We start from the raw sequence: 25,971 nt of genomic DNA, 5'->3' as shown, positions 1-25,971 counted from the left end.
CGTATATCTGGTTTTATGCAATGCTGATGGGATTGCAGGATGGTATAACCACTCTGGAAACCATTTTAGTATCCTTAAACTGTGCAATATAAAGCCCATATTAAAAAAATAGATTTTTCTTTCTGTTGTAAACAGAATAAGGCTAGAAACTAGCTACTAAATACAATGAAAGATGAAAATATGTATTATTCAGAAAGAAGCTAGCCATTTAGTTAGAATAATTTGCTTAGAAAGGCATACATAATAAGTAACTTGATTCAACAATTCTTAGGTCAGTATCTCTCAATACATCTATCTATTCACAGAGTCTCTCAGTTGTTTTTCATAATAGTTGATTAAAGATGGAAGAAGTCTTTCATGAAGGGAGGAATGTAAAATCATTCCTAAGATCTAGAGACATAGTCATGCTTCATCATGGCTATGCTGACTTTAACATAATAGGAAGATAAATAAAACTTTACCTAAGGTAAATTAAAACAATTTTTAAATAAATTGTTTTATTCACTTTTCAACACTATATTTTCCTCCTTCTCCTCCCAGTACCCACTCATTCAAGTCCTTCCCCATTCCCTCAGCGTTTGCTATAAGTAAAATGTTTGATCAAGCTTAGACTTAAATTTGCAGACTCGGGGGCTGTCGATATTTATAAATAAATGAGATTTATTTGTTAAGTGCTCTCAGATTCCCTCAGATAATAAATAGAACAGGAATTACACAGTTTCAGGGCACATGAAATACTGAGAATGGTGATTATTCAGAGTAGTTTTAGATGAGTGCATCTTTATGAATCTCCAGCCCATATTCTCCCATGTGTTTATAAGCCAAGAACTGCCTAGAATATATCTTGATATTTGCATATTACATTTTCAGTAACCACAAATATTTCATTGATGGTTTAAAGCAAAGTACTTATGAGAATAGCAGTAATTAGCTAGGGACCAAAAATCAAAGAAAAAATGGATTTTCAGGTGCAGATTTTCAGCTTCCTGCTAATGAGTGCCTCAGGTAACAGAGGGCAGGGAATTTGAGATCAGAATCCAACCAAAATTATTTTCCCTGGGGAATTTTAGTCTAAAATACAGTTTTTTTTTCTTTTTCTTTCATCTGAATGTTAGGTAGTATAAAATTATTTTTGCATCTCTATTTCTACTAATCCCTCTCTGTCTATTTTCTTTTTTCTAGTCATAATGTCCAGAGGACAAATTGTTCTCACCCAGTCTCCAGCAATCCTGTCTGCATCTCCAGGGGAGAAGGTCACCATGACCTGCAGTGCCAGCTCAAGTGTAAGTTACATGTAATGGTTCCAGCAGAAGCCAGGATCCTCCCCCAAACTCTGGATTTATAGCATATCCAACCTGGCTTCTGGAGTCCCTGCTCGCTTCAGTGGCAGTGGGTCTGGGACCTCTTATTCTCTCACAATCAGCAGCGTGAAGGCTGAAGATGCTGCCACTTATTACTGCCAGCAGTGGAGTAGTTCCCCACCCACACAGTGATACAGACTGGAACAAAAACCCTCTAAGTCCTTAGGGTCTAGCTACTTCCTCCTAGAAATAAACTGTGGCCAGTGGTTTGATTGCAGTAGTCTACACAGTGTGTTCTGCTTTACAATGTCATTTGCATATTTAGATAAATGTCTCTATAATATTCCACTGTACTTCAGTGATGTTCTCAAATAATCTACATATCCAGTGTTTATTTATTCTCAGTTTTTGTTCTGATTGTCGAAGACAAGTGTGGCAGACTATTTTACTGATGGTCCCCATGAACCTTCACATCTATTTTCTGCTACTTTCACTGATTATAGAATCTTCATAGTTTGTGGTTTTTCTTCAGGATATTCATTTGCTCAGAACACACTGCTTTTGTTATCCTACAAAAAGTAGTATCCATCCCAATAAATTTCCCGGTTTTTATTAGTACACCTTCTTTTCCACTAAATTGTCCTCTTCATATGTGCTTAAAATATTTTTCTCTCCAAATTAAGAAAGAAAAAATACTGACAGGCATGTATATTTTCTTTCTATTCTCATGACAAGTAATTGAAACAATCCACTAATAAAGAAACCAAGAAGGAAATATAGAACTAATAAATGAACATTAATTTTTCTTATATCTCTCATCTATCAATCTATCAATCTATCAATCTATCAATCTATCAATCTATCTATCTATCTATCTATCTACCTATCTCTCTCTCTCTCTCTCTCTCTCTCTCTCTCTGTCTGTCTGTCTGTCTGTCTATGAATCCAGTTGTGTGTACCTTAATATTAATAATTAAAATTAATATTTTAATTTTAAAAATTATAAATAGAGAAAAATAAATTATTTAAAATATTTGTGTTGTCAGTTTTAACTTTCACTTACAGTTAAATTAAATTTAATTGACACTTAATGATAACAGGAATAATTATGTAATAGTTTATTTTCAATTTTCCAATATAAGGTGTTGGTATGAAATCCATCAGACACAGTTACCAGCCTCTCTGACTCCATCTATAAAAGAAAGTGTCACAGCATCACAGGAAGTCAAGATATTAATATGTATTTAGCCCATTAATTATATAATTTTCAAGAAAACTTTTTCAGAATCAGTTGTTTGACTTTTAGTCCTAGCAAAGAAAAGACTTCATAAAGAGGATCACGGGCTTATGAGCAGCCCTGATTGCACAGACAAACACTGCTTCAAGCAAAATCTATACACATCTAAACTAAAAAGGAAACACTTTTACATTTATGTGTTGCCAAACACTACATGAAATTTAGTGCTTGGCACTTTTTTTCTGGTTACTTCTATGTGTACTGTGGTTGTATGTATAAGAATGGATATCACAGTTCCATGTATTTAGATATATTTCAAATATTTCTTATTAAGAAACGATATTTGATAGGATTTAGAGGTATGGCCTTTCTGGAAATTGTGTCACTGCATTAGACTCTGAGGTTTTAAAAGCCTAATCCATGCCCAGTATTTCTACTTTCTGGTCACTTGCTGATCCCAATTCCACACTCTCATCTCTCATGTCTGTCTTAGTGCACCCATGATCCACAATATGAAGATAATGTACTAACACTAAGCAGGTCCCAAATAAAGGCTTTCTTTGGAAGAGTTTTTGTGGTTATCGTATCTCTCCACAGCAATATAATACAACCAGAAAATCCAGTGATCTAGAAAGGTCACTAGAAAATTTTGAATCATGAGGCATTAGTGAATCAGCAAGTCAGTTCTCTATTTCCTCACTTGCTCTCATGTCTTCTAGAAGAGTATTTGTCAGGATCTTTTTCCCTTTCTATGATTTTCTATATACACAATTAGTGACCAATCCTCCCACGAACTATAAAATCAGAAAAGGAGCATTAAATGTTCATTGAAACGTGTAGGAAGACATGGACAGGAAAACAGACTAGAAAAGCACCCACAGAGATACTGTATACACCTAAGTCCATCAACATCCCACCTTGAACTTGTAGGAAAATGTGGGGAAAATGGGTCAGAGAGTCTACATTATCAGTTTCAGGCAAGACTTGACTTCTTGGGAAGCACATAATCAACCGACATTTGCATAAGTATCTCTATGCATCATGAACAAGCATTTGGATACATAAAGAGTTTCGATTCTAGGGTTAACAATTTGCACAATTTCTTCCCATAATAATTATATGTCATTTGATCTATTAAAAACTACTGTTAGAACAATAAAACAATTTAGTGAGGGCTAATAAATATCCACCTTTATTTCATGAAGTAAAGTAACGTCATGTCTAAACTATGCAGCTAAAGATGAGGAGATTCTAATTTTCCTGTTTAGATGGAAACGTATTAACTATTTTTTGACAGTTGTTTATTGTCTTCATGAAATAGAATCACAAGGATGCCTAAGATACCCTAAGGCACTAATCAGAGGATATATCATGATGTATGAGATACTTTTTTTTTTTTTATGTTTGGTTGATTTGGTTTTGGCTTTTGATTTTAAGGAGAGAAGATTTAAGGAATGCTCAATTACCCTGGAATATCTGATTATTTTAATAATCAGTAACTCTCACTCACACCTACAACCACATGACACAAAATCACAGGTGTTTCTAAGAGTTTTCACTCTCGAATGGAGCATGAAGCCTATGTTACTCATACAAGAAGGTTCCCTATCTCTTAGTCCCACATAGCTGGTGTCTCTAAGAGTTTTATTTCTCCCATCATTTCTTCTACCATAAATTTGCCATAAGAGAGTTTCATTTTCTTTTACAAGAAGACAGTTTATCAATTATATTTATAACATATGCAAAAATTTATAGACACATATGTAGTGGTCTGTGACCAATGAATCCTAGTTATTTAATTCTATGCATGTTATTTGGCATATGAGTTTTGTCAAATAGAAGTTAGGGATTTTGATATATAGAGTTCATATTGAAATGATATAGTGGAATTAATGTAATCATAATGGTTCACAATTAACTACGGGTTGTAGTCATATTCAGAAAAGGCCTGATAACAAAGTAAATGCTGAGGGAAAGATTAGGGCTTTGAGTATAGAATATATAGGGCATCTTAAGGATACAAAATTAGCATATTGATTACTCACTTTGGCCTCTGGAGTGACATAGTCCTTCTTAATCCTTGATTTTAGCTCAGTGAGATCATATTTTCACCTTAGTAACTTTAAGATATCCAAGTAGAATTGCTTGATTTCACTCATATTATAGGAATTAGTTAGAAGAAAAAATGGGGTTCACCCAAGGATGAAGTGTATTTTATAGAACAAATTCTCTGGTACGAGTCTTTCTTATTATATATGAGGGTTTTTGTTGGAAGACATAGAGTATTTCACTCTGGGAAAAGGTACAGCCAAAGGTATTTTATGTAAACAGTCTCTTAGTGACACACATTTGTCATTTCTGTCTGTATTGGGGTAGGCTCTCACAGCATGTGACTTGATAGAGATGGAAGGCTTATTTCAGATAAATGTTGGTTTATTTCTTCACTTATTAAGTACACACATTAGACTTAAAAGTTATAAAACTACATAAAATGATTAAGTCAGCGTGAGTCAGGTAAGTTTAGGAATAGAATAATTTCCTGGGATACAGGTTGTCTTATATTGTACATATATCACTTACACCAACATTATCACCTACACTGAAATACTTAGCATCCTGCAACAATACCTGTTTATAGCTTTACTCCTTAACATGGAAATTTCTAACCCCATGACAACATATAATGATTCCCTTGTTAACAAATGCATCCTGAAATGTACAATAAAATAAGGTAGCTGCTCAAACCAGTCTTGACTGAATTGGGGGACACAAGGCAAACTCTCTACTCCAAGTGAAATTTTAAGAAAAAAATCTATTTACTATAATATTATAATGTAAAGTCAATTCTCTGTGACAGAATTCTGATCATATTTTTCATGTTAGTTATTTAATGTGTATCTGTCATCTTGTAGCACTTCACACAGGGTTCCTTTTAAACAAGCATTAAGTAGAAAATGTAATAAATCAGAGTGGTTAAAAAGCAATGCTGAGGTCGCTTTTTATTTCAGAGAAGAGGGCTATTATTTCCTTTCATCTCTTAATAGAAACTTTTTTTTTTTTTGTCTAAACATTCCTGGAATCCAGATACCCAAACGGTGGCAAGTTTTCCCAGTGCCTTAAGGGTTCAAAATCATTTGAAAAGACTGAGATCAATAAGGAAATATCAGCTTGGAAGGGAAAGAAAATATATCATTTGGGTTTGGGTTTTCTTTTTCCTGGCAGGCGTGGGCGGTTGTGATCTTAGTTACCATTTTATTGCTGTGAAAAGACAGCATGACCATGGAAATTTATAAAAACAAACAAACAAAAATATTAGGTGCTTGCTTAAATTTTTATTAAATTATTTCATTTGTTTACATTAGAAATGGTGCTCCCTCCCAGTATGCCCTCCCAAACTACTCCCCCTTGTCTCTGAGTTGATTCTCCCCCAACACCCATCTCACATCCCCACAAGCATCCCCCTTACCTGAGGCAACCTATCTCTATAGGGTTTGGTACATCCTCTTGCACTAAGAACAGACAAGGCAGTCCTCTGCTACATATGTGCCATGGGCCATGGATCCTATGCCTATGCCTTGTGTTTGGTTGGTTACATAATCTCTGGAAGACCCCAGAGGTTCAGGTTAGTTTATATTCTTGTTCTTTCTATGGGTTGCCATTGCCTTTAGCTTATTCAATACCTACTCTAAATCTTTCACAGGGGATGCTGACCTCAGTACAGTATTTGGCTGTAAATGTCTGCAACTGTCTCAGTCAGGTGCTGGTAGAGGCTCTCAGAGGACAGGCATGCTGTCTGTAAGTATAATATGGCATCAGTAATAGCGTCAGGGTTTGGTCCCTGAGAATGAGTTGGATAACAACAAGCTGGGCCAGTCACTGGATGGCCTTTCCTTAAAGCTGGGATACATTTTTGTTCCAGAATTTCCTTCAGCTAGGAACCATTCTGGGTCAAAAAATTTGAAGATGGGTGGGTGGCACTCTCCCATCTACTCCTGCTTCACCATCCTGGCATTTCTCTACTTTGGTGTATCAAGTCTCTACAAGACTAAAGGCCTCTGCTCCCATTGATGCCCAACAAGGCCATCCTCTGCTACATAAGAAGCAGGAGCCAACTGTCCCTCAATGTGTATGCTTTGATTGGTGGTTTAGTCCGTAGGAGCTCTGAGGTATCTGGTTGGTTGATAGTGTTGTTTTTCCTAAAGGGTTGCAAACTCTTTCAGCTCCTTCAGTTTTTCCCCTAATGCTTCCATTGAGGTCCTCATGCTCAGTCTGATGGTTGGGTGTGAGCATCCACATCTGTATTGGTCATCCTCTGGCAGAACCTCTCAGTGGACAGCCTTACCAGACTTCTCTCAGCAAGTGTTTCTTGGCATCAGAAATTGGGTCTGGGATTGGTGTGCACTGTATTATGGTATTCTGTACTTTTTGGCTAATATCCATTTATCAGTGAATACATACTGTTCATGTCCACTTGGGTATAAGTTATCTCACTGAGGAAGACATTTTCTAGTTCCATCCATCTTCCTAGATTAAGTCAATCTGAGGCAACCCTGCCATTGTGAATGGTTTCATTAGGACCAGGAACAGATTTCATGTTGGTAGAATATAACAATGAACTTACAAAATCCAATAGTTAAGTGGGCATTTGTTAAAGAGGTTCTTCAGTTTTCAAGACAATGTTTATGTCAAGAGGGAACAGATGGCAAAGTCAGTAATCTGAGGCATGTAAGGAGCACCAGGGTTAAATATGTGCAAAAATATCTCATGATATTTTGATGAGAAGTCGAGAAAGATAGCCATACAAAAGATCTTAAGGACCAGTTACCAGGCTCTGACCTCCTCTGTAGGCTTCTGTTGAAAAGAAAAAAACAGGATTCCATAGAATATTTAAGGGACACCAATGTTGATTCCAGAGTGGAAGAGTCAAAGATTGAGAATAAATGCCATGAGGCACGGTTTACAATCTGGCTTCAAGCACCTTCTGAAACAAAGCATCATGTTGAGACTTTCTCAGACCTACCACATTGTATAAATAAGACAGAGAGGGTGTTATGAGCTTTAAAGGCTTTCCCTGGAACATACTGTCATCTACCATTCAAACTTAAGCCATCTCTCTCTCCTTTGAACTTCCATTTGGTTAATTTTATACCTCTGTGCTTAGGTTCCGTCCATGTCTGTTGCTCTCCATGTCAGCTCTCAATTTCCCTGCTTGTACATTCTTCTTTCTAGATCTGTCTGTCAGTATGGAAGTTTTGACCCCTGCTTTTTGCCCCAGCTCTTGGTCATCAGATCTTTATTATGACAAATTAGCTTTATCACAACATCTGATATATCTTTTTGGTACCTAAGACTTTGAGGGTTTTTATACATATGAACCTAGTGATAGGCCATAAATATGAAGTACCAAAATTCTGTTAACTATTAGCTTTTTGGTACAGAAACTAACAATTGAAATTCTGAGAATACACAGAAGAGGCTCCCTCCTGTAGACAAACAGGACCTACAGTACAGAGATAAGGACTCTAATGCACTCAAAAATCTCTCATCCTGAAATTGTACTTGTTTAAAAACAATACAAGAACAAAGATGGAAGAGAGACTAAGGGAATGGTTAACCAATAACCGGCCCAACTGGAAACCATACTCATGGGCAAATGCCAATCCCTGACACTATTAATGATATTCTGTTATGCTTCCTGGTAAGGCCTCGCATAACTGTCCTCTGAGAGTTTCTACCCAACAGCTGACTGAAACAGATGTAGATCCTCACAGCCAAACATTGGACTGTGGTAGGGGACTCTTTTGCAAGAGTTGGGGAAATAATGGAAAGCCCTGAAAAGGATAGGAATTCCACAGAAAATGTAACACTGTCAACTAACCTGGACCCTTGGCAGCTCTCAGAGACTTAGCCCCCAACAAAGAGCATACACAGGCTGGACTGAGTACCCTGTTACATAGATCAGCCTTGTTTGGTCACAGTAGACTTGATATTCCAGCGTGGCTGATAGCCCTTTCAGAGAACAAGGGAAGAAGAAGGAGTGAGAGACTCTGTGAGAGTATACTTGGAAGGGGGCAGCATTTGGGATGTAAATAAACACATTAGTTAATTAATTAATTAATTAAAAAATAAAATATCAAGAAACACCTTACAAAATATGAAGAAAGTTTATCAGAACATGGCATAGTTGTGTGAAGGAGCTCTAATTCTCTTCCACTTTTCACATGGAAATAGTTGTGCTTCAATGTTTAAGGACATATAGCCTCATCATCACACATGGAATGAGACAGAAGATGAGTGGCTCTTTTGTAACAGTCTGAAATGTTGTAAATGCAGTAAGAATACAAACATTCTGTCTTTAATGGTGGCACAGGAGACCTCATCCACCCTTGTGTGTCAGCCTCTTTCTAGTTATGTGATGTGATTTCTATTTCTGAGAAGAGCCTAGCATGATTTCATGCAACATGTTGTTACATTTTCAAAGATTTACAGAGATTGATATATGAGACTACACAATTTTGTATGCTCAGCCACTAATTCTGCTCTTTAAGTAAATCTCTCTTCTTAATAGTGTAGGTATTTATAAGTATTATTTTTTGAGACATGGTTTCTCTGTGTAGCCCTGGCTGTCCTGGAACTCACTTTGTAGACCAGGCTGGTCTGGAACTCAGAAATCGCCTACCTCTGCCTCCAGAGTGCTGGGATTAAAGGCATGTGCCACCACGCCCAGCACAGAGGTTATAAGTGTTATAATAAAGCAACAGTAAGAGACTTTGTATGCAGAGCTATAAAGCATAGGGATATTGTGAGAAATACATAGTTGATTTTGTGTTTCCTCTTATTGGAATTACAGAACTCAAAGTATTATATTCACAGGGTGCTGTTCCAATATCCTATCCACATTGTAGGAAAAATTACATATGTAAAGATTCAGCAATTTTTTTTTTGTTTTTGGGTTTTGTTTTCGTTTTTGTTTTGTTTTAGAGACAGGGTTTCTCTGTGTATCCCTAGCTGTCCTGGAACTCTGAAGACCAGGCTGGCCTTGAACTCAGGAATCCACATGCCTTTGCCTCCCAAGTGCTGGGATTAAAGGCGTGTGCCACCAATGACTGACCAGCAAATTTTTAATACAAAAGTAAAACCACAGTAGAAAGTTTGTATCCAGTACAAATTAATAAGGGGAAAAACCAGAACACTGTAAAATGAATCCCTGGAGTACTTTAAGAATAAATGCAGGAGGAGCTAAAACCATCAAGTGGAAAAAAGACAGTATTTTCAACAAATGGTGCTGGCACAACTGGCAGTTAACATGTAGAAGAATGCTAATTGATCCATTCCTATCTCCTTGTACTAAGGTGAAATCTAAGTGGATCAAGGAACTCCACATAAAACCAGAGACAGTGAAACTTATAGAGGAGAAAGTGGGGAAAAGTCTCGAGGATATGGGAAAAGGGGAAAATTCCTGAATAGAACATGAATGGTTTGAAATATAAGATCAAAATCTACAAATGGGACCTCAAAATTGCAAAGCTTCTGTAAGGAAAAAGAAACCATCAATAAGACTAAAAGGCCACCAACAAATTGGGAAAGGATCTTTACCTATCCTAAATCAGTTAGGGGACTAATATCCAACATATATATATATATATATATATATAAAGAACTCAAGAAGGTGGACTCCAGAAAAACAAATAACCCCATTAAAAATGGGGCTCAGAGCTAAACAAAGAATTCTCACCTGAGGAATACTGAATGCCTGAGAAGCACCTGAAAAAACGTTCAGAATCCTTAATCATGAGGGAACTGCAAATCAAAACAACCCTGAGATTCCACCTCACACCAGTCAGAATGGCTAAGATCAAAAATTCAGGTGGCAGCAGATGCTGGTGAGGATGTGGAGAAAGAGGAACCCTCCTCCATTTCTACTGGGATTGCAAGCTTGGCCAATCACTATGGAAATCAGTCTGGCGGTTCCTCACAATATTGGACATACTACTATTGCAGGATCCCACAATACCTCTCCTCAGAAGATGTTCCAACCTGTTAGAAGGACACATGCTCCACTATGTTCATAGCAACCTTATTTATAACTGCCAGAAGCTGGAAAGAACCCAGATGCCCCTCAAGAGAGGAATGGATACAGAAAATGTGGTACATTTACACAATGGAGTACTACTCAGCTATTAAAAAGAATGAATTTATGAAATTCCTAGCCAAATGGATAGACCTGGAGGACATCATCCTGAGTGAGGTAACCCAATCACAAAAGAACTTGCACAATATGTACTCAATGATAAGTGGATATTAGCCCAGAAACTTAGATTACCTAAGATATAAGATACAATTTGCAAAACACATGAAACTCAAGCAGAACGAAGACCAAAGTGTGGATACTTTGTCCCTTCTTAGAATTGGGAACAAATCACCTATGGAAGGAGTTACAGAGACAATGGTTGGAGGTGAGACAAAAGGATGGACCATCTAGAGACTGCCTAATCCGGGGATCCATCCCATAATCAGCTTCCAAACGCTGAGACCATTGCATACACAAGCAAGATTTTGCTGAAAGGACCCTGATATAGCTGTCTCTTGTGAGACTATGCCAGGGCCTAGCAAACACATAAGTGGATACTCACAATCAGCTATTGGATGGATCACAGGGTCCCCAATGGAGGAGCTAGAGAAAGTACCCAAGGAGGTAAAGGGATCTGCAACCCTATAGGTAGAACAACATTATGAACTAACCAGTACCCCCAGAGCTCGTGTCTCTAGCTGCATATGTATCAGAAGTTGGCCTAGTCGGTTATCAGTGGAAAGAGAGTCCCATTGGTCTTGCAAACTTTATATGCCTCAGTAGAGGGGAACACCAGGGCCAAGAAGTGGGAGTGGGGGGTAGGGGAGTGGGGGGTAGGGAATGTGGGACTTTTGGGATAGCACTGGAAATGTAAATGAAGAAAATAGCTAATAAAAATGTATTTTAAAGAACGCCCTCTTTAACCCCAAATTAAAGAATCATATATACAAAAAAAAAAAAAAAGAAAAGAATAAATGCTGCATAGGGATACCATCACATAGTAACATCTCTGACCGTTAGTTGATCATGTCTGAAAGAATTATAGGGATGGAAATGGCGAGGAACCTGAGGAAACGAAGTTCCAGAATCAGGAACAAAGGAACAAACAAACATGGTATTTACTCAATGATAAGTGGATATTAGCCCCATAGCATGGAATACCCAAAATATGATTCACAGACCACATAAAGGCCAAGAACAAGGATGGACAAAGTATGGGTGCTTCAGTCCTTCTTAGAAGGGGGAACAAAGTTGTACTGGCTAGTTTTGTGTCAACTTGACACAGCTGGGGTTATCACAGAGAAAGGAGCTTCAGTTGAGGAAATGCCTCCATGAGATCCAACTCTAAGGCATTTTCTCAATTAGTGATCAAGGGGGAAAGGCCCCTTGTGGGTGGGACCATCTCTGGGCTGGTAGTCTTGGGTTCTATAAGAGAGCAGGCTGAGCAAGCCAGTAAAGAACATCCCTCCATGGCCTCTGCATCAGCTCCTGCTCCCTGACCTGCTTGAGTTCCAGTCCTGACTTCCTTTGGTGATGAACAGCAGCATGGAAGTGTAAGCCGAATAAACCCTTTCCTCCCCAACTTGCTTCTTGGTCATGCTGTTTGTGCAGGAATAGAAACCCTGACTAAGACAAAAGTACAGGAGGAAATACAAAATCAAAGTGTGGAGAAGAGACTGAAGGAAAGGCCATCCAGAGACTGTCCCACCTAAGGATCCATTTCATATACAGACACCAAACCCAGACATTACTGTGGATGCCAGGAAGTGCATACTGACAGGAGCCTCATATAGCTACACCTGAGAGGTTCTGCCAGAGCCTGACAAATACAGAGGTAGATGCTCACAGCTCATTGGACTGAGCACAACTTCCCAATGGAGGAGTTAGAGAAAGGACTGAAGGAACTGAAGGGGTTTTCAACACCATAGGAAGAAAAACAGTATCAACCAACCAGAGATCCCACGTTATGAACCAACAACCAAGGAGTGCACGTGATAGGACCCATGACTCCAGTTTTATATGTAGCAGAGGATGGTTTTGTGGCATGACAATGGGATAAGAGACCTTTGGTACTGTGAAGGCTTGATGCCCCAATGTATGAGAATGAGAGGGGTGGGAGGAAGGAGTGGGTTGATGCACACCCTCATAGAATCAGAAGGAGGGGGATGGGATAGGGCTTTCTGGGGGGGCATGGAAATAAAATAACACTTGATATGTAAATAAAGAATGTGTCCAATAAAAATCGAATAAATAAAGGTTATATTTAAATATACTTTGAAAATGGTTAATAGGCACAATCCCCTTCCGCTCCACTCGAGCCCCGGGCTACCTTGCCAGCGGAGTCTCGCCCAACACCCGTAAGGGCCCACACAGGATTCCCCACGGGATCCTAAGACCCCTGGTGAGTGGAACACAGCGCCTGCCCCAATCCAATTGCGCGGAACCTGAGACTGCAGTACATAGGGAAGCAGGCTACCCGGGCCTGACCTGGGGCACAATCCCCTTCCACTCCACTCGAGCCCCGGGCTACCTTGCCAGAGGAGTCTCGCCCGACACCCGCAAGGGCCCACACAGGATTCCCCATGGGATCCTAAGACCTCTAGTGAGTGGAACACAACTTCTGCCAGGAGTCTGGTTCGAACACCAAATATCTGGCTACCTTCCCTGCAAGAAGAGAGCTTGCCTGCAGAGAATACTCTGCCCACTGAAACTAAGGAGAGTGTTACCCTCCAGGTCTGCTTATAGAGGCTAACAGAGTCACCTGAAGAATAAGCTCTTAACAGTGACAACTAAAACAGCTAGCTTCAGAGATTACCAGATGGCGAAAGGCAAACGTAAGAATCCTACTAACAGAAATCAAGACCACTCACCATCATCAGAATGCAGCACTCCCACCCCACCTAGTCCTGGGCACCCCAACACAACCGAAAATCTAGACACAGATTTAAAAACATTTCTCATGATGATGATAGAGGACATCAAGAAGGACTTTCATAAATCACTTAAAGAATTACAGGAGAGCACTGCTAAAGAGTTACAGGCCCTTAAAGAAAAGCAGGAAAACACAGCCAAACAGGTAGAAGTCATTAAAGAAAAACAGGAAAACACATCCAAACAGGTAATGGAAATGAACAAAACCATACTAGAACTAAAAAGCGAAGTAGACACAATAAAGAAAACCCAAAGCGAGGCAATGCTGGAGATAGAAACCCTAGGAAAGAGATCTGGAACCATAGATGCGAGCATCAGCAACAGAATGCAAGAAATGGAAGAGAGAATCTCAGGTGCAGAAGATTCCATAGAGAACATCGACACAACAGTCAAAGAAAATACAAAATGCAAAAGGATCCTAACTCAAAACATCCAGGTAATCCAGGACGTAATGAGAAGACCAAACCTATGGATAATAGGAATAGATGAGAATGAAGATTTTCAACTTAAAGGGCCAGCTAATATCTTCAACAAAATAATAGAAGAAAACTTCCCAAACATAAAGAAAGAGATGCCCATGATCATACAAGAAGCCTACAGAACTCCAAATAGACTGGACCAGAAAAGAAATACCTCCCGACACATAATAATCAGAACAACAAATGCACTAAATAAAGATAGAATATTAAAAGCAGTAAGGGAGAAAGGTCAAGTAACATATAAAGGAAGGCCTATCAGAATTACACCAGACTTTTCACCAGAGACTATGAAAGCCAGAAGAGCCTGGACAGATGTTATACAGACACTAAGAGAACACAAATGCCAGCCCGGGCTACTATACCTGGCCAAACTCTCAATTACCATAGAAGGAGAAATCAAAGTATTCCACGACAAAACCAAATTCACACAATATCTTTCAACGAATCCAGCCCTTCAAAGGATAATAACAGAAAAGAAGCAATACAAGGACGGAAATCATGCCCTAGAACAAGCAAGAAAGTAATCACTCAACAAACCAAAAAGAAGACAGCCACAAGAACAGAATGCCAACTCTAACAACAAAAACAACAGGAAGGAACAATTACTTTTCCTTAATATCTCTTAATATCAATGGTCTCAACTCCCCAATAAAAAGACATAGACTAACAGACTGGCTACACAAACAGGACCCAAAATTCTGCTGCTTACAGGAAACTCATCTCAGGGAAAAAGACAGACACTACCTCAGAGTGAAAGGCTGGAAAACAATTTTCCAAGCAAATGGACTGAAGAAACAAGCTGGAGTAGCCATTTTAATATCGGATAAAATCGACTTCCAACCCAAAGTTATCAAAAAAGACAAGGAGGGACACTTCATACTCATCAAAGGTAAAATCCTCCAAGAGGAACTCTCAATTCTGAATATCTATGCACCAAATGCAAGGGCAGCCACATTCATTAAAGACACTTTAGTAAAGCACAAAGCACACATTGCACCTCACACAATAATAGTGGGAGACTTCAACACACCACTTTCATCAATGGACAGATCGTGGAAACAGAAACTAAACAGGGACACAGTGAAACTAACAGAAGTTATGAAACAAATGGACCTGACAGATATCTACAGAATATTTTATCCTACAACAAAAGGATATACCTTCTTCTCAGCACCTCACGGGACCTTCTCCAAAATTGACCATATAATTGGTCACAAAATAGGCCTCAACAGATACAAAAATATTGAAATTGTCCCATGTATCCTATCAGACCACCATGGCCTAAGACTGATATTCAATAACAACATAAATAATGGAAAGCCAACATTCACGTGGAAACTGAACAACACTCTTCTCAATGGTACCTTGGTCAAGGAAGGAATAAAGAAAGAAATAAAGACTTTTTAGAGTTTAATGAAAATGAAGCCACAACGTACCCAAACCTATGGGACACAATGAAAGCATTCTTAAGAGGGAAACTCATAGCTCTGAGTGCCTCCAAGAAGAAACGGGAGAGAGCACATACTAGCAGCTTGACAACACATCTAAAAGCTCTAGAAAAAAAGGAAGCAAATTCACCCAAGAGGAGTAGACGGCAGGAAATAATCAAACTCAGGGGTGAAATCAACCAAGTGGAAACAAGAAGAACTATTCAAAGAATTAACAAAACGAGGAGTTGCTTCTTTGAGAAAATCAACAAGATAGATAAACCCTTAGCTAGACTCACTAGAGGGCACAGGGACAAAATCCTAATTAACAAAATCAGAAATGAAAAGGGAGACATAACAACAGATCCTGAAGAAATCCAACACACCATCAGATCCTTCTACAAAAGGCTATACTCAACAAAACTGGAAAACCTGGACGAAATGGACAAATTTCTGGACAGATACCAGGTACCAAAGTTGAATCAGGATCAAGTTGACCATCTGTAGTGGCTATTCCTGGTTGTCAACTTGACTATATTTGGAATGAACTACAATCCGGAATTGGAAGGCTCACCAGTGACCCTTATCTGGAGGCTTGGAGATCCTTATCTGGATCTTGGTTTGAAGATCTTGAGCCATAGTGGCTATGGATTCCAGAAGATTGAATCTCCGAGTTTAAGGAACACACCTTTAATCTGGGCTACGCCTTTCATCTGGGATTAAAGGTGTGGTGGAACACACCTTTAATCTGGGCTCCACCTTCTGCTGGAGACAATATAAGGACATTGGAAGAAGGGAGTCTAGCTCTTGCTCTAGCTCTTGCTCCTTCGCCTGCTTGCTGCGTGAGACTGAGTAACTGCTAGATCCTTGGACTTCCATTCACAGCTGCGACTGAACAATTGTTGGGAATTGAGCTGCCGACTGTAAGTCATCAATAAATTCCTTTATTATCTAGAGACTATCCATACGTTCTGTGACTCTAGAGAACCCTGACTAATACAGAAGTTGGTACCAGGAGTGGTTCTAGAGTAACAGAAGTACAAGGATGAATCTTTTAAAATACTGGAATTGGCTTGTTGATCCACCAGCACTTTCAACTATTGAAACCTCTCCAGATTCTCTCCCTCCTGGGAGCTCAGAGAATTTTGAAGACCCATGGTTGAAACTATATTCCGAACTTAAAGAAGCTAATGACCTTGATTTTCTTAATGAATTAGGTGATTCAGTGCACAAAGCTTTCTACAAGATGGGGAAAAAATCGGAAAATGATTTTACTGGCTGGCTGCTCTTAGTATCTGTGGAAAGAATGATGAATGAAAGGAAGGAGTTGTGTGATAAAATCGAAAGGCTCCAGACACAAGTAAACGATCTAAAAGTTGCTAAGTGTGTCCTTGAGGAGAATCTTCTCTCTTGTAGCAACAGAGCTCAAGTTGCAGAAAATCAAACAGAAACTCTCATTGTAAGGTTGGCTGAACTACAGCGAAAATTCAAGTCTCAGCCTCAGAGTGTGTCAACAGTTAAAGTAAGAGCTCTAATTGGCAAAGAATGGGATCCTATGACATGGGATGGGGATGTGTGGGAAGACCATGTTGAAGTTGAGAATTTTGAATCTTCAGATTCTCAAGGGTTTGCCCCACCTGAGGAAGTAGTACCCTCAGCCCCACCCCTTGAAATAATGCCTTCGCCACATGAGGAAATTAATTTTGCAGAGTCTGATAAACCAGCAATGACTTTCACTACTGATGTTTCTCAAGGCCCACCAATAGTTTCTTCTAGACCTGTAACCAGACTCAAAGCAAAGCAGGCTCCTAAAGGGGAGGTAGAAAGTGTAGTCCATGAGGAAATTCGCTACACTACTAAGGAGCTTAATGAATTTGCTAATTCATTCAAGCAGAAACCTGGTGAATATGTGTGGGAATGGATTTTAAGGGTGTGGGATAAGGGTGGAAGGAACATAAGACTAGAGCAGGCTGAGTTTATTGACATGGGTCCTCTGAGTAGAGATTCTAGGTTTAATACGGAAGCTCGCATAGTTAAAAAAGGTGTCAAAAGTTTGTTTGAATGGTTGGCTGAGGTGTTTATCAAAAGATGGCCTACTGGAAATGACTTGGAGATGCCTGATATTCCGTGGCTTAGTGTTGATGAAGGGATTTTAAGACTTAGGGAAATTGCAATGCTAGAGTGGATATATTGTGTAAAGCATAATTGTCCACAATGGGAAGGTCCAGAAGATATGCCTTTCACCAGCTCTATAAGACGCAAATTGGTGAGAGGGGCACCAGCACATTTGAAGGGTTTTGTTCTTTCCCTTTTCCTTGTGCCAGATCTTAGCATTGGAGATGCTTCTGCTCAATTAGATGAATTAAATTCACTGGGTTTAGTTGGATTCCGAGGTAACAAGGGCCAGGTGGCAGCATTGAATCGCCGGAGACAAGGTGATTCTAGTTATTATAATGGACAGCGTAGACAAAAGAATGTTTATAATAACATACCCAGTAATGGTCAGCACAGGGGAGGTGAAATTTATAATGGCATGACTCGGTTGGACCTTTGGTACTGGCTAATCAATCATGGTGTTTCCAGGAATGAAATACATAGGAAGCCTACTGCATATTTGTTTGATCTGTATAAGCAGAAAAATTCTCAAACAAATGAAAGAAAGGCTACATTAGATCGTGGTAAACAGCAATCTCGGCCAGTGAATCAATTTCCAGACTTGAGACAGTTTGCAGATCCAGAACCCCTTGAATGAAGGGGTGGCCAGGTTCCGCTGAGGAAGGATCTTGATAAGACACTCAAAGGTTTTGCTGTTACCCTTTCTCCAGTTCTTCCCCAGAGGGACCTACGGCCTTTTACAAGGGTAACTGTACACTGGGGAAAAGGAAATAATCAGACTTTTAGGGGTCTGCTGGATACTGGTTCTGAGTTGACACTGATCCCAGGGGATCCCAAGAAACATTGTGGCCCTCCAGTTAAAGTAGGGGCTTATGGAGGGCAGGTGATTAATGGAGTTTTGACTGATGTCCGACTCACAGTAGGTCCAGTAGGTCCCCGGACACATCCTGTGGTGATTTCCCCAGTTCCAGAATGTATAATTGGGATAGATATACTCAGAAATTGGCAGAATTCTCATATTGGTTCCCTGAACTGTAGAGTGAGGGCAATTATGGTTGGAAAGGCCAAATGGAAGCCTTTAGAGTTGCCTCTGCCAAAGAAAATAGTGAATCAAAAACAGTATCGTATTCCTGGAGGCATTGCAGAAATTACTGCCACTATCAAGGACTTGAAAGATGCAGGGGTGGTGATTCCCACCACATCTCCGTTTAACTCTCCTATCTGGCCAGTGCAGAAAACAGATGGATCATGGAGAATGACAGTTGATTATCGAAAACTAAATCAGGTGGTAACTCCAATTGCAGCTGCTGTACCAGATGTAGTTTCGTTACTTGAGCAAATTAACACATCTCCTGGCACCTGGTATGCGGCTATTGATCTGGCAAATGCCTTCTTCTCAGTACCTGTCCATAAGGACCACCAGAAGCAATTTGCTTTCAGTTGGCAAGGCCAACAGTATACCTTCACAGTTTTGCCTCAAGGATATATTAACTCTCCTGCCCTGTGTCATAATATAGTTAGAAGGGATCTTGATCGTTTGGATCTTCCACAAAATATCACATTGGTGCACTATATTGATGACATTATGCTGATTGGACCAAGTGAGCAGGAAGTAGCAACCACTTTGGACTCATTGGTAACACATATGCGTATCAGAGGATGGGAAATAAATCCAACCAAAATTCAAGGACCATCTACCTCAGTGAAATTCTTAGGAGTCCAGTGGTGTGGGGCATGCAGAGATATTCCTTCTAAGGTGAAAGATAAGTTATTGCACCTGGCCCCTCCTACAACCAAGAAAGAAGCACAACGTTTAGTGGGCCTATTTGGATTCTGGAGACAACACATCCCTCACTTGGGTGTGTTACTTAGGCCTATTTACCAAGTGACTCGGAAAGCTGCTAGCTTTGTGTGGGGCCTGGAACAGGAGAAGGCCCTTCAACAGGTCCAGGCTGCTGTGCAGGCTGCTCTACCACTTGGACCATATGACCCAGCAGACCCGATGGTACTTGAGGTGTCTGTGGCTGATAGAGATGCTGTTTGGAGCCTCTGGCAGGCCCCTGTAGGTGAATCACAGAAAAGACCTTTGGGATTTTGGAGCAAAGCTCTACCATCATCTGCAGACAACTATTCTCCCTTTGAAAAACAGCTCTTGGCCTGCTATTGGGCCTTAGTGGAAACTGAACGTTTGACAATAGGACACCAAGTTACTATGCGACCTGAACTACCCATCATGAGCTGGGTACTATCAGACCCTGCAAGTCATAAAGTGGGACGTGCACAGCAGCAGTCTATTATCAAATGGAAGTGGTATATACGTGATCGGGCCAGAGCAGGTCCTGAAGGCACAAGTAAGTTACATGAAGAAGTTGCTCAAATGCCTATGGTTTCTACTCCTGTTACAATGCCATCTGCTGCCAAGCATGCGCCTATAGCCTCATGGGGTGTTCCCTATGATCAACTGACCGAAGAGGAGAAGACTAGAGCCTGGTTTACTGATGGCTCTGCACGTTATGCAGGCACCACCCAGAAGTGGACAGCTGCAGCATTACAACCCCTTTCTGGGACAACCCTGAAAGACACAGGTGAAGGGAAATCTTCACAGTGGGCAGAACTTCGGGCAGTACACATGGTATTACAGTTTGTTTGCAAGAAGAAATTGCCAGATGTACGATTATTCACTGACTCATGGGCTGTAGCCAATGGATTGGCTGGATGGTCAGGGACTTGGAAAGATCACAATTGGAAAATTGGTGAGAAAGACATCTGGGGAAGAAGTATGTGGATAGATCTCTCCAAATGGGCAAAGGATGTGAAGATATTTGTGTCCCATGTAAATGCTCACCAAAAGGTGACTTCAGCCGAGGAGGAGTTCAATAATCAAGTGGATAAGATGACCCGTTCTGTGGACAGTCAGCCTCTCTCCCCAGCCATCCCTGTCATTGCTCAATGGGCACATGAACAAAGTGGCCATGGTGGTCGAGATGGAGGTTATGCTTGGGCTCAGCAACACGGGCTTCCACTCACCAAGGCTGACCTGGCTACAGCTGCTGCTGATTGCCAGATCTGCCAACAGCAGAAACCAACACTGAGCCCCAGATATGGCACCATTCCTCGAGGTGACCAGCCAGCAACCTGGTGGCAGGTTGACTACATTGGACCACTTCCTTCATGGAAAGGACAGCGTTTTGTTCTTACTGGAGTAGATACTTATTCTGGTTATGGATTTGCCTTTCCTGCACGTAATGCCTCTGCTAAAACCACCATTCATGGATTGACAGAATGCCTTATCTATCGTCATGGTATTCCACACAGTATTGCTTCTGACCAAGGAACTCATTTCACAGCCAGAGAAGTACGACAGTGGGCCCACGATCATGGAATTCACTGGTCTTACCACATTCCCCATCATCCTGAAGCAGCTGGGCTGATAGAAAGATGGAATGGCCTTTTGAAGACGCAGCTACAGCGCCAATTAGGTGGTAACAGCTTGGAAGGCTGGGGCAGAGTTCTTCAGAAGGCAGTATATGCTTTGAATCAGCGCTCGATATATGGTACAGTTTCACCCATAGCCAGGATTCATGGGTCCAGGAATCAAGGGGTGGAAAAGGGAATAGTTCCACTTACTATCACTCCTTGTGACCCTCTAGGAAAATTTTTGCTTCCTGTCCCCATAACTCTAGGTTCTGCTGGCTTAGAAGTTTTGGCTCCAGAGAGGGGAGTGCTCCTACCAGGAGCTACAACAAACATTCCATTGAACTGGAAGCTCAGACTTCCCCCTGGTCATTTTGGGCTTCTTATGCCCTTAAACCAACAGGCTAAAAAAGGAATAACAGTGTTGGGAGGGGTGATAGATCCAGATTACCATGGGGAAATTGGATTACCTCTTCACAATGGTGGTAAGCAAGATTATGTCTGGAGTGTAGGAGATCCCTTAGGGCGTCTCTTAGTACTACCATGTCCTGTGATTAAAGTCAATGGGAAACTACAACAGCCTAATCCAAGCAGGATGATAAAGGACGCAGACCCATCAGGAATGAAGGTATGGGTCAATCCTCCAGGAAAAGAGCCAAGACCTGCTGAGGTGCTGGCTGAAGGAGAAGGAAATACAGAATGGGTAGTAGAGGAAGGTAGTTATAAATACCAATTAAGGCCACGTAACCAGTTGCAGAAACGAGGATTATAAAGTAATATGAATGCCCATTGTAAATTTACTAATGCGTTTGCGATTGTACGAGGGATAATTATATCATGTTAGGCGTATTCACAACCTTGTTATTGTTTCATGTGAACATGAGATATTATTTGTGTCAAGTTGACAAGGGGTGGATTGTAGTGGCTATTCCTGGTTGTCAACTTGACTATATTTGGAATGAACTACAATCCGGAATTGGAAGGCTCACCAGTGACCCTTATCTGGAGGCTTGGAGATCCTTATCTGGATCTTGGTTTGAAGATCTTGAGCCATAGTGGCTATGGATTCCAGAAGATTGAATCTCCGAGTTTAAGGAACACACCTTTAATCTGGGCTACGCCTTTCATCTGGGATTAAAGGTGTGGTGGAACACACCTTTAATCTGGGCTCCACCTTCTGCTGGAGACAATATAAGGACATTGGAAGAAGGGAGTCTAGCTCTTGCTCTAGCTCTTGCTCCTTCGCCTGCTTGCTGCGTGAGACTGAGTAACTGCTAGATCCTTGGACTTTCATTCACAGATGCGACTGAACAATTGTTGGGAATTGAGCTGCCGACTGTAAGTCATCAATAAATTCCTTTATTATCTAGAGACTATCCATACGTTCTGTGACTCTAGAGAACCCTGACTAATACACCATCTAAAAAGTCCCATATCACCTAAAGAAATAGAAGCAGTTAATAATAGTCTCCCAGCCAAAAAAAGCCCAGGACCAGACGGGTTTAGTGCAGAGTTCTATCAGACCTTCAAAGAAGATCTAATTCCAGTTCTGCACAAACTATTTCACAAAATAGAAGTAGAAGGTACTCTACCCAACTCATTTTATGAAGCCACTATTACTCTGATACCTAAACCACAGAAAGACTCAACAAAGATAGAGAACTTCAGACCAATTTCTCTTATGAATATCGATGCAAAAATCCTCAATAAAATTCTCGCTAACGGAATCCAAGAACACATTAAAGCAGTCATCCATCCTGACCAAGTAGGTTTTATTCCAGGGATGCAGGGATGGTTTAATATACGAAAATCCATCAATGTAATCCATTATATAAACAAACTCAAAGACAAAAACCACATGATCATCTCATTAGATGCAGAAAAAGCATATGACAAGATCCAACACCCATTCATGATAAAAGTCTTGGAAAGATCAGGAATTCAAGGCCCATACCTAAACATGATAAAAGCAATCTACAGCAAACCAGTAGCCAACATCAAAGTAAATGGAGAGAAGCTGGAAGCAATCCCACTAAAATCAGGGACTAGACAAGGCTGCCCACTTTCTCCCTACCTTTTCAACATAGTACTTGAAGTATTAGCCAGAGCAATTCGAAAACAAAAGGAGATCAAGGGGATACAAATTGGAAAAGAGGAAGTCAAAATATCACTTTTTGCAGATTATATGATAGTATATATAAGTGACCCTAAAAATTCTACCAGAGAACTCCTAAACCTGATAAACAGCTTCGGTGAAGTAGCTGGATATAAAGTAAACTCAAACAAGTCAATGGCCTTTCTCTATACAAAGAATAAACAGGCTGAGAAAGAAATTAGGGAAACAACACCCTTCTCAATAGTCACAAATAATATAAAATATCTTGGCGTGACTCTAACTAAGGAAGTGAAAGATCTCTATGATAAAAACTTCAAATCTCTGAAGAAAGAAATTAAAGAAGATCTCAGAAGATGGAAAGATCTCCCATGCTCATGGATTGGCAGGATCAACATTGTAAAAATGGCTATCTTGCCAAAAGCAATCTACAGATTCAATACAATCCCCAGCAAAATTCCAACTCAATTCTTCAACGAATTAGAAGGAGCAATTTGCAAATTCATCTGGAATAACAAAAAACCTAGGATAGCAAAAAGTCTTCTCAAGGATAAAAGAACTTCTGGTGGAATCACCATGCCTGACCTAAAGCTTTACTACAGAGCAATTGTGATAAAAACTGCTTGGTACTGGTATAGAGACAGACAAGTAGACCAATGGAATAGAATTGAAGACCCAGAAATGAACCCACACACCTATGGTCACTTGATCTTCGACAAGGGAGCTAAAACCATCCAGTGGAAGAAAGACAGCATTTTCAACAATTGGTGCTGGTACAACTGGTTGTTATCGTGTAGAAGAATGCGAATCGATCCATACTTATCTCCTTGTACTAAGGTCAAATCTAAGTGGATCAAGGAACTTCACATAAAACCAGAGACACTGAAAATTATAGAGGAGAAAGTGGGGAAAAGCCTTGAAGATATGGGCACAGGGGAAAAATTCCTGAACAGAACAGCAATGGCTTGTGCTGTAAGATCGAGAATTGACAAATGGGACCTAATGAAACTCCAAAGTTTCTGCAAGGCAAAAGACACAGTCAAAAAGACAAAAAGAACACCAACAGATTGGGAAAGGATCTTTACTTATCCTAAATCAGATAGGGGACTAATATCCAACATATATAAAGAACTCAAGAAGGTGGACTTCAGAAAATCAAATAACCCCATTAAAAAATGAGACTCAGAACTGAACAAAGAATTCTCACCTGAGGAATACCGAATGGCAGAGAAGCACCTGAAGAAATGTTCAACATCCTTAATCATCAGGGAAATGCAAATCAAAACAACCCTGAGATTCCACCTCACACCAGTCAGAATGGCTAAGATGAAAAATTCAGGTGACAACAGATGCTGGCGTGGATGTGGAGAAAGAGGAACACTCCTCCATTGTTGGTGGGATTGCAGGCTTGTACAACCACTCTGGAAATCAGTCTGGCGGTTCCTCAGAAAATTGGACATAGTACTACCGGAGGATCCAGCAATACCTCTCCTGGGCATATATCCAGAATATGCCCCAACTGGTAAGGAGGACACATGCTCCACTATGTTCATAGCAGCCTTATTTATAATAGCCAGAAGCTGGAAACAACCCAGATGCCCCTCAACAGAGGAATGGATACAGAAAATGTGGTACATCTACACAATGGAGTACTACTCAGCTATTAAAAAGAATGAATTTATGAAATTTCTAGCCAAATGGATGGACCTGGAGAGCATCATCCTGAGTGAGGTAACACATTCACAAAGGAACTCACACAATATGTACTCACTGATAAGTGGATATTAGCCCCAAACCTAGGATACCCAAGAGATAAGATACAATTTGCTAAACACATGAAACTCAAGAAGAATGAAGACTGAAGTGTGGACACTATGCCCCTGCTTAGAATTGGGAACAAAACACCCATGGAAGAAGTTACAGAGACAAAGTTTGGAGCTGAGATGAAAGAATGGACCATGTAGAGACTGCCATATCCAGGGATCCACCTCATAATCAGCATCCAAACGCTGACACCATTGCATATACCAGCAAGATTTTATCGAAAGGACCCAGATGTAGATGTCTCTTGTGAGACTATGCCGGGGCCTAGCAAACAGAGAAGTGGATGCTCACAGTCAGCTAATGGATGGATCACAGGGCTTCCAATGGGGGAGCTAGAGAAAGTACCCAAGGAGCTTAAGGGATCTGCAACCCCATAGGTGGAACAACATTATGAACTAACCAGTACCCCGGAGCTCTGGACTCTAGCTGCATATGTATCAAAAGATGGCCTAGTCAGCCATCACTGGAAAGAGAGGCCCATTGGACTTGCAAACTTTATATGCCCCAGTACAGGGGAACGCCAGGGCCAAAAAGGGGGAGTGGGTGGGTAGGGGAGTGGGGGTGGGTGGGTATGGTGGACTTTTGGTATAGCATCGGAAATGTAAATGAGCTAAATACCTAATAAAAAATGGGAAAAAAAGAAAATGGTTAATAATTTTTAAAATTTTGTACTCTTAGAAACTAAATAACACAAAAAGTCAGTTGTAATCATCTTAATTGTCTTATCATGTATCATGTTTAATGTACCACCTTAAACACATCCTGTAAAATTCTGTTACAACTGTGATGCAGGTACTATAGAAGAAGAAAAAAAATAAGGTTCAGAGGGGATTGTATGTGCCACTGAACACTTAGTCCACAGTACCTTTAACAGCCTGACAGTATCTGAGAAATAATATTAGGGGATAGTAACAATATGTGCAGCTGGCGATTCTCCTGCATTCTTTGGTAATTTTTGTCATGACTTGTTTCATTGTGGTAGTTATAAAAAAATACTGTTGACAGTAATAAGTAGCAATATTTTCACACTTCAGTTTGTTAACAGTTAGAGTAAAATCT

The 25,971-nt window shown here is 40.3% G+C and overlaps 1 pseudogene and 1 further gene; one reads left to right on the top strand and one right to left on the bottom strand.

Moving 5' to 3' along the window:
* The window catches only part of Igk (immunoglobulin kappa chain complex), a 3,171,119-nt gene that overhangs the window by 1,614,366 nt on the left and 1,530,782 nt on the right, over nt 1-25,971 (bottom strand).
* Nucleotides 957-1,485, top strand: Igkv4-77 (immunoglobulin kappa variable 4-77; annotated as a pseudogene). Its single transcript is given in 2 exon segments — nt 957-1,005; nt 1,183-1,485. Coding segments are annotated over 2 exon segments (352 nt in total).

This window comes from Mus musculus, chromosome 6, assembly GCF_000001635.26.
Source record: "Mus musculus strain C57BL/6J chromosome 6, GRCm38.p6 C57BL/6J".
In the NCBI taxonomy this organism is placed as follows: Eukaryota; Metazoa; Chordata; class Mammalia; order Rodentia; family Muridae; genus Mus; species Mus musculus.
Note: the sequence above shows the minus strand (reverse complement) of the source record. Positions and strands in the feature narration are given on the sequence as shown.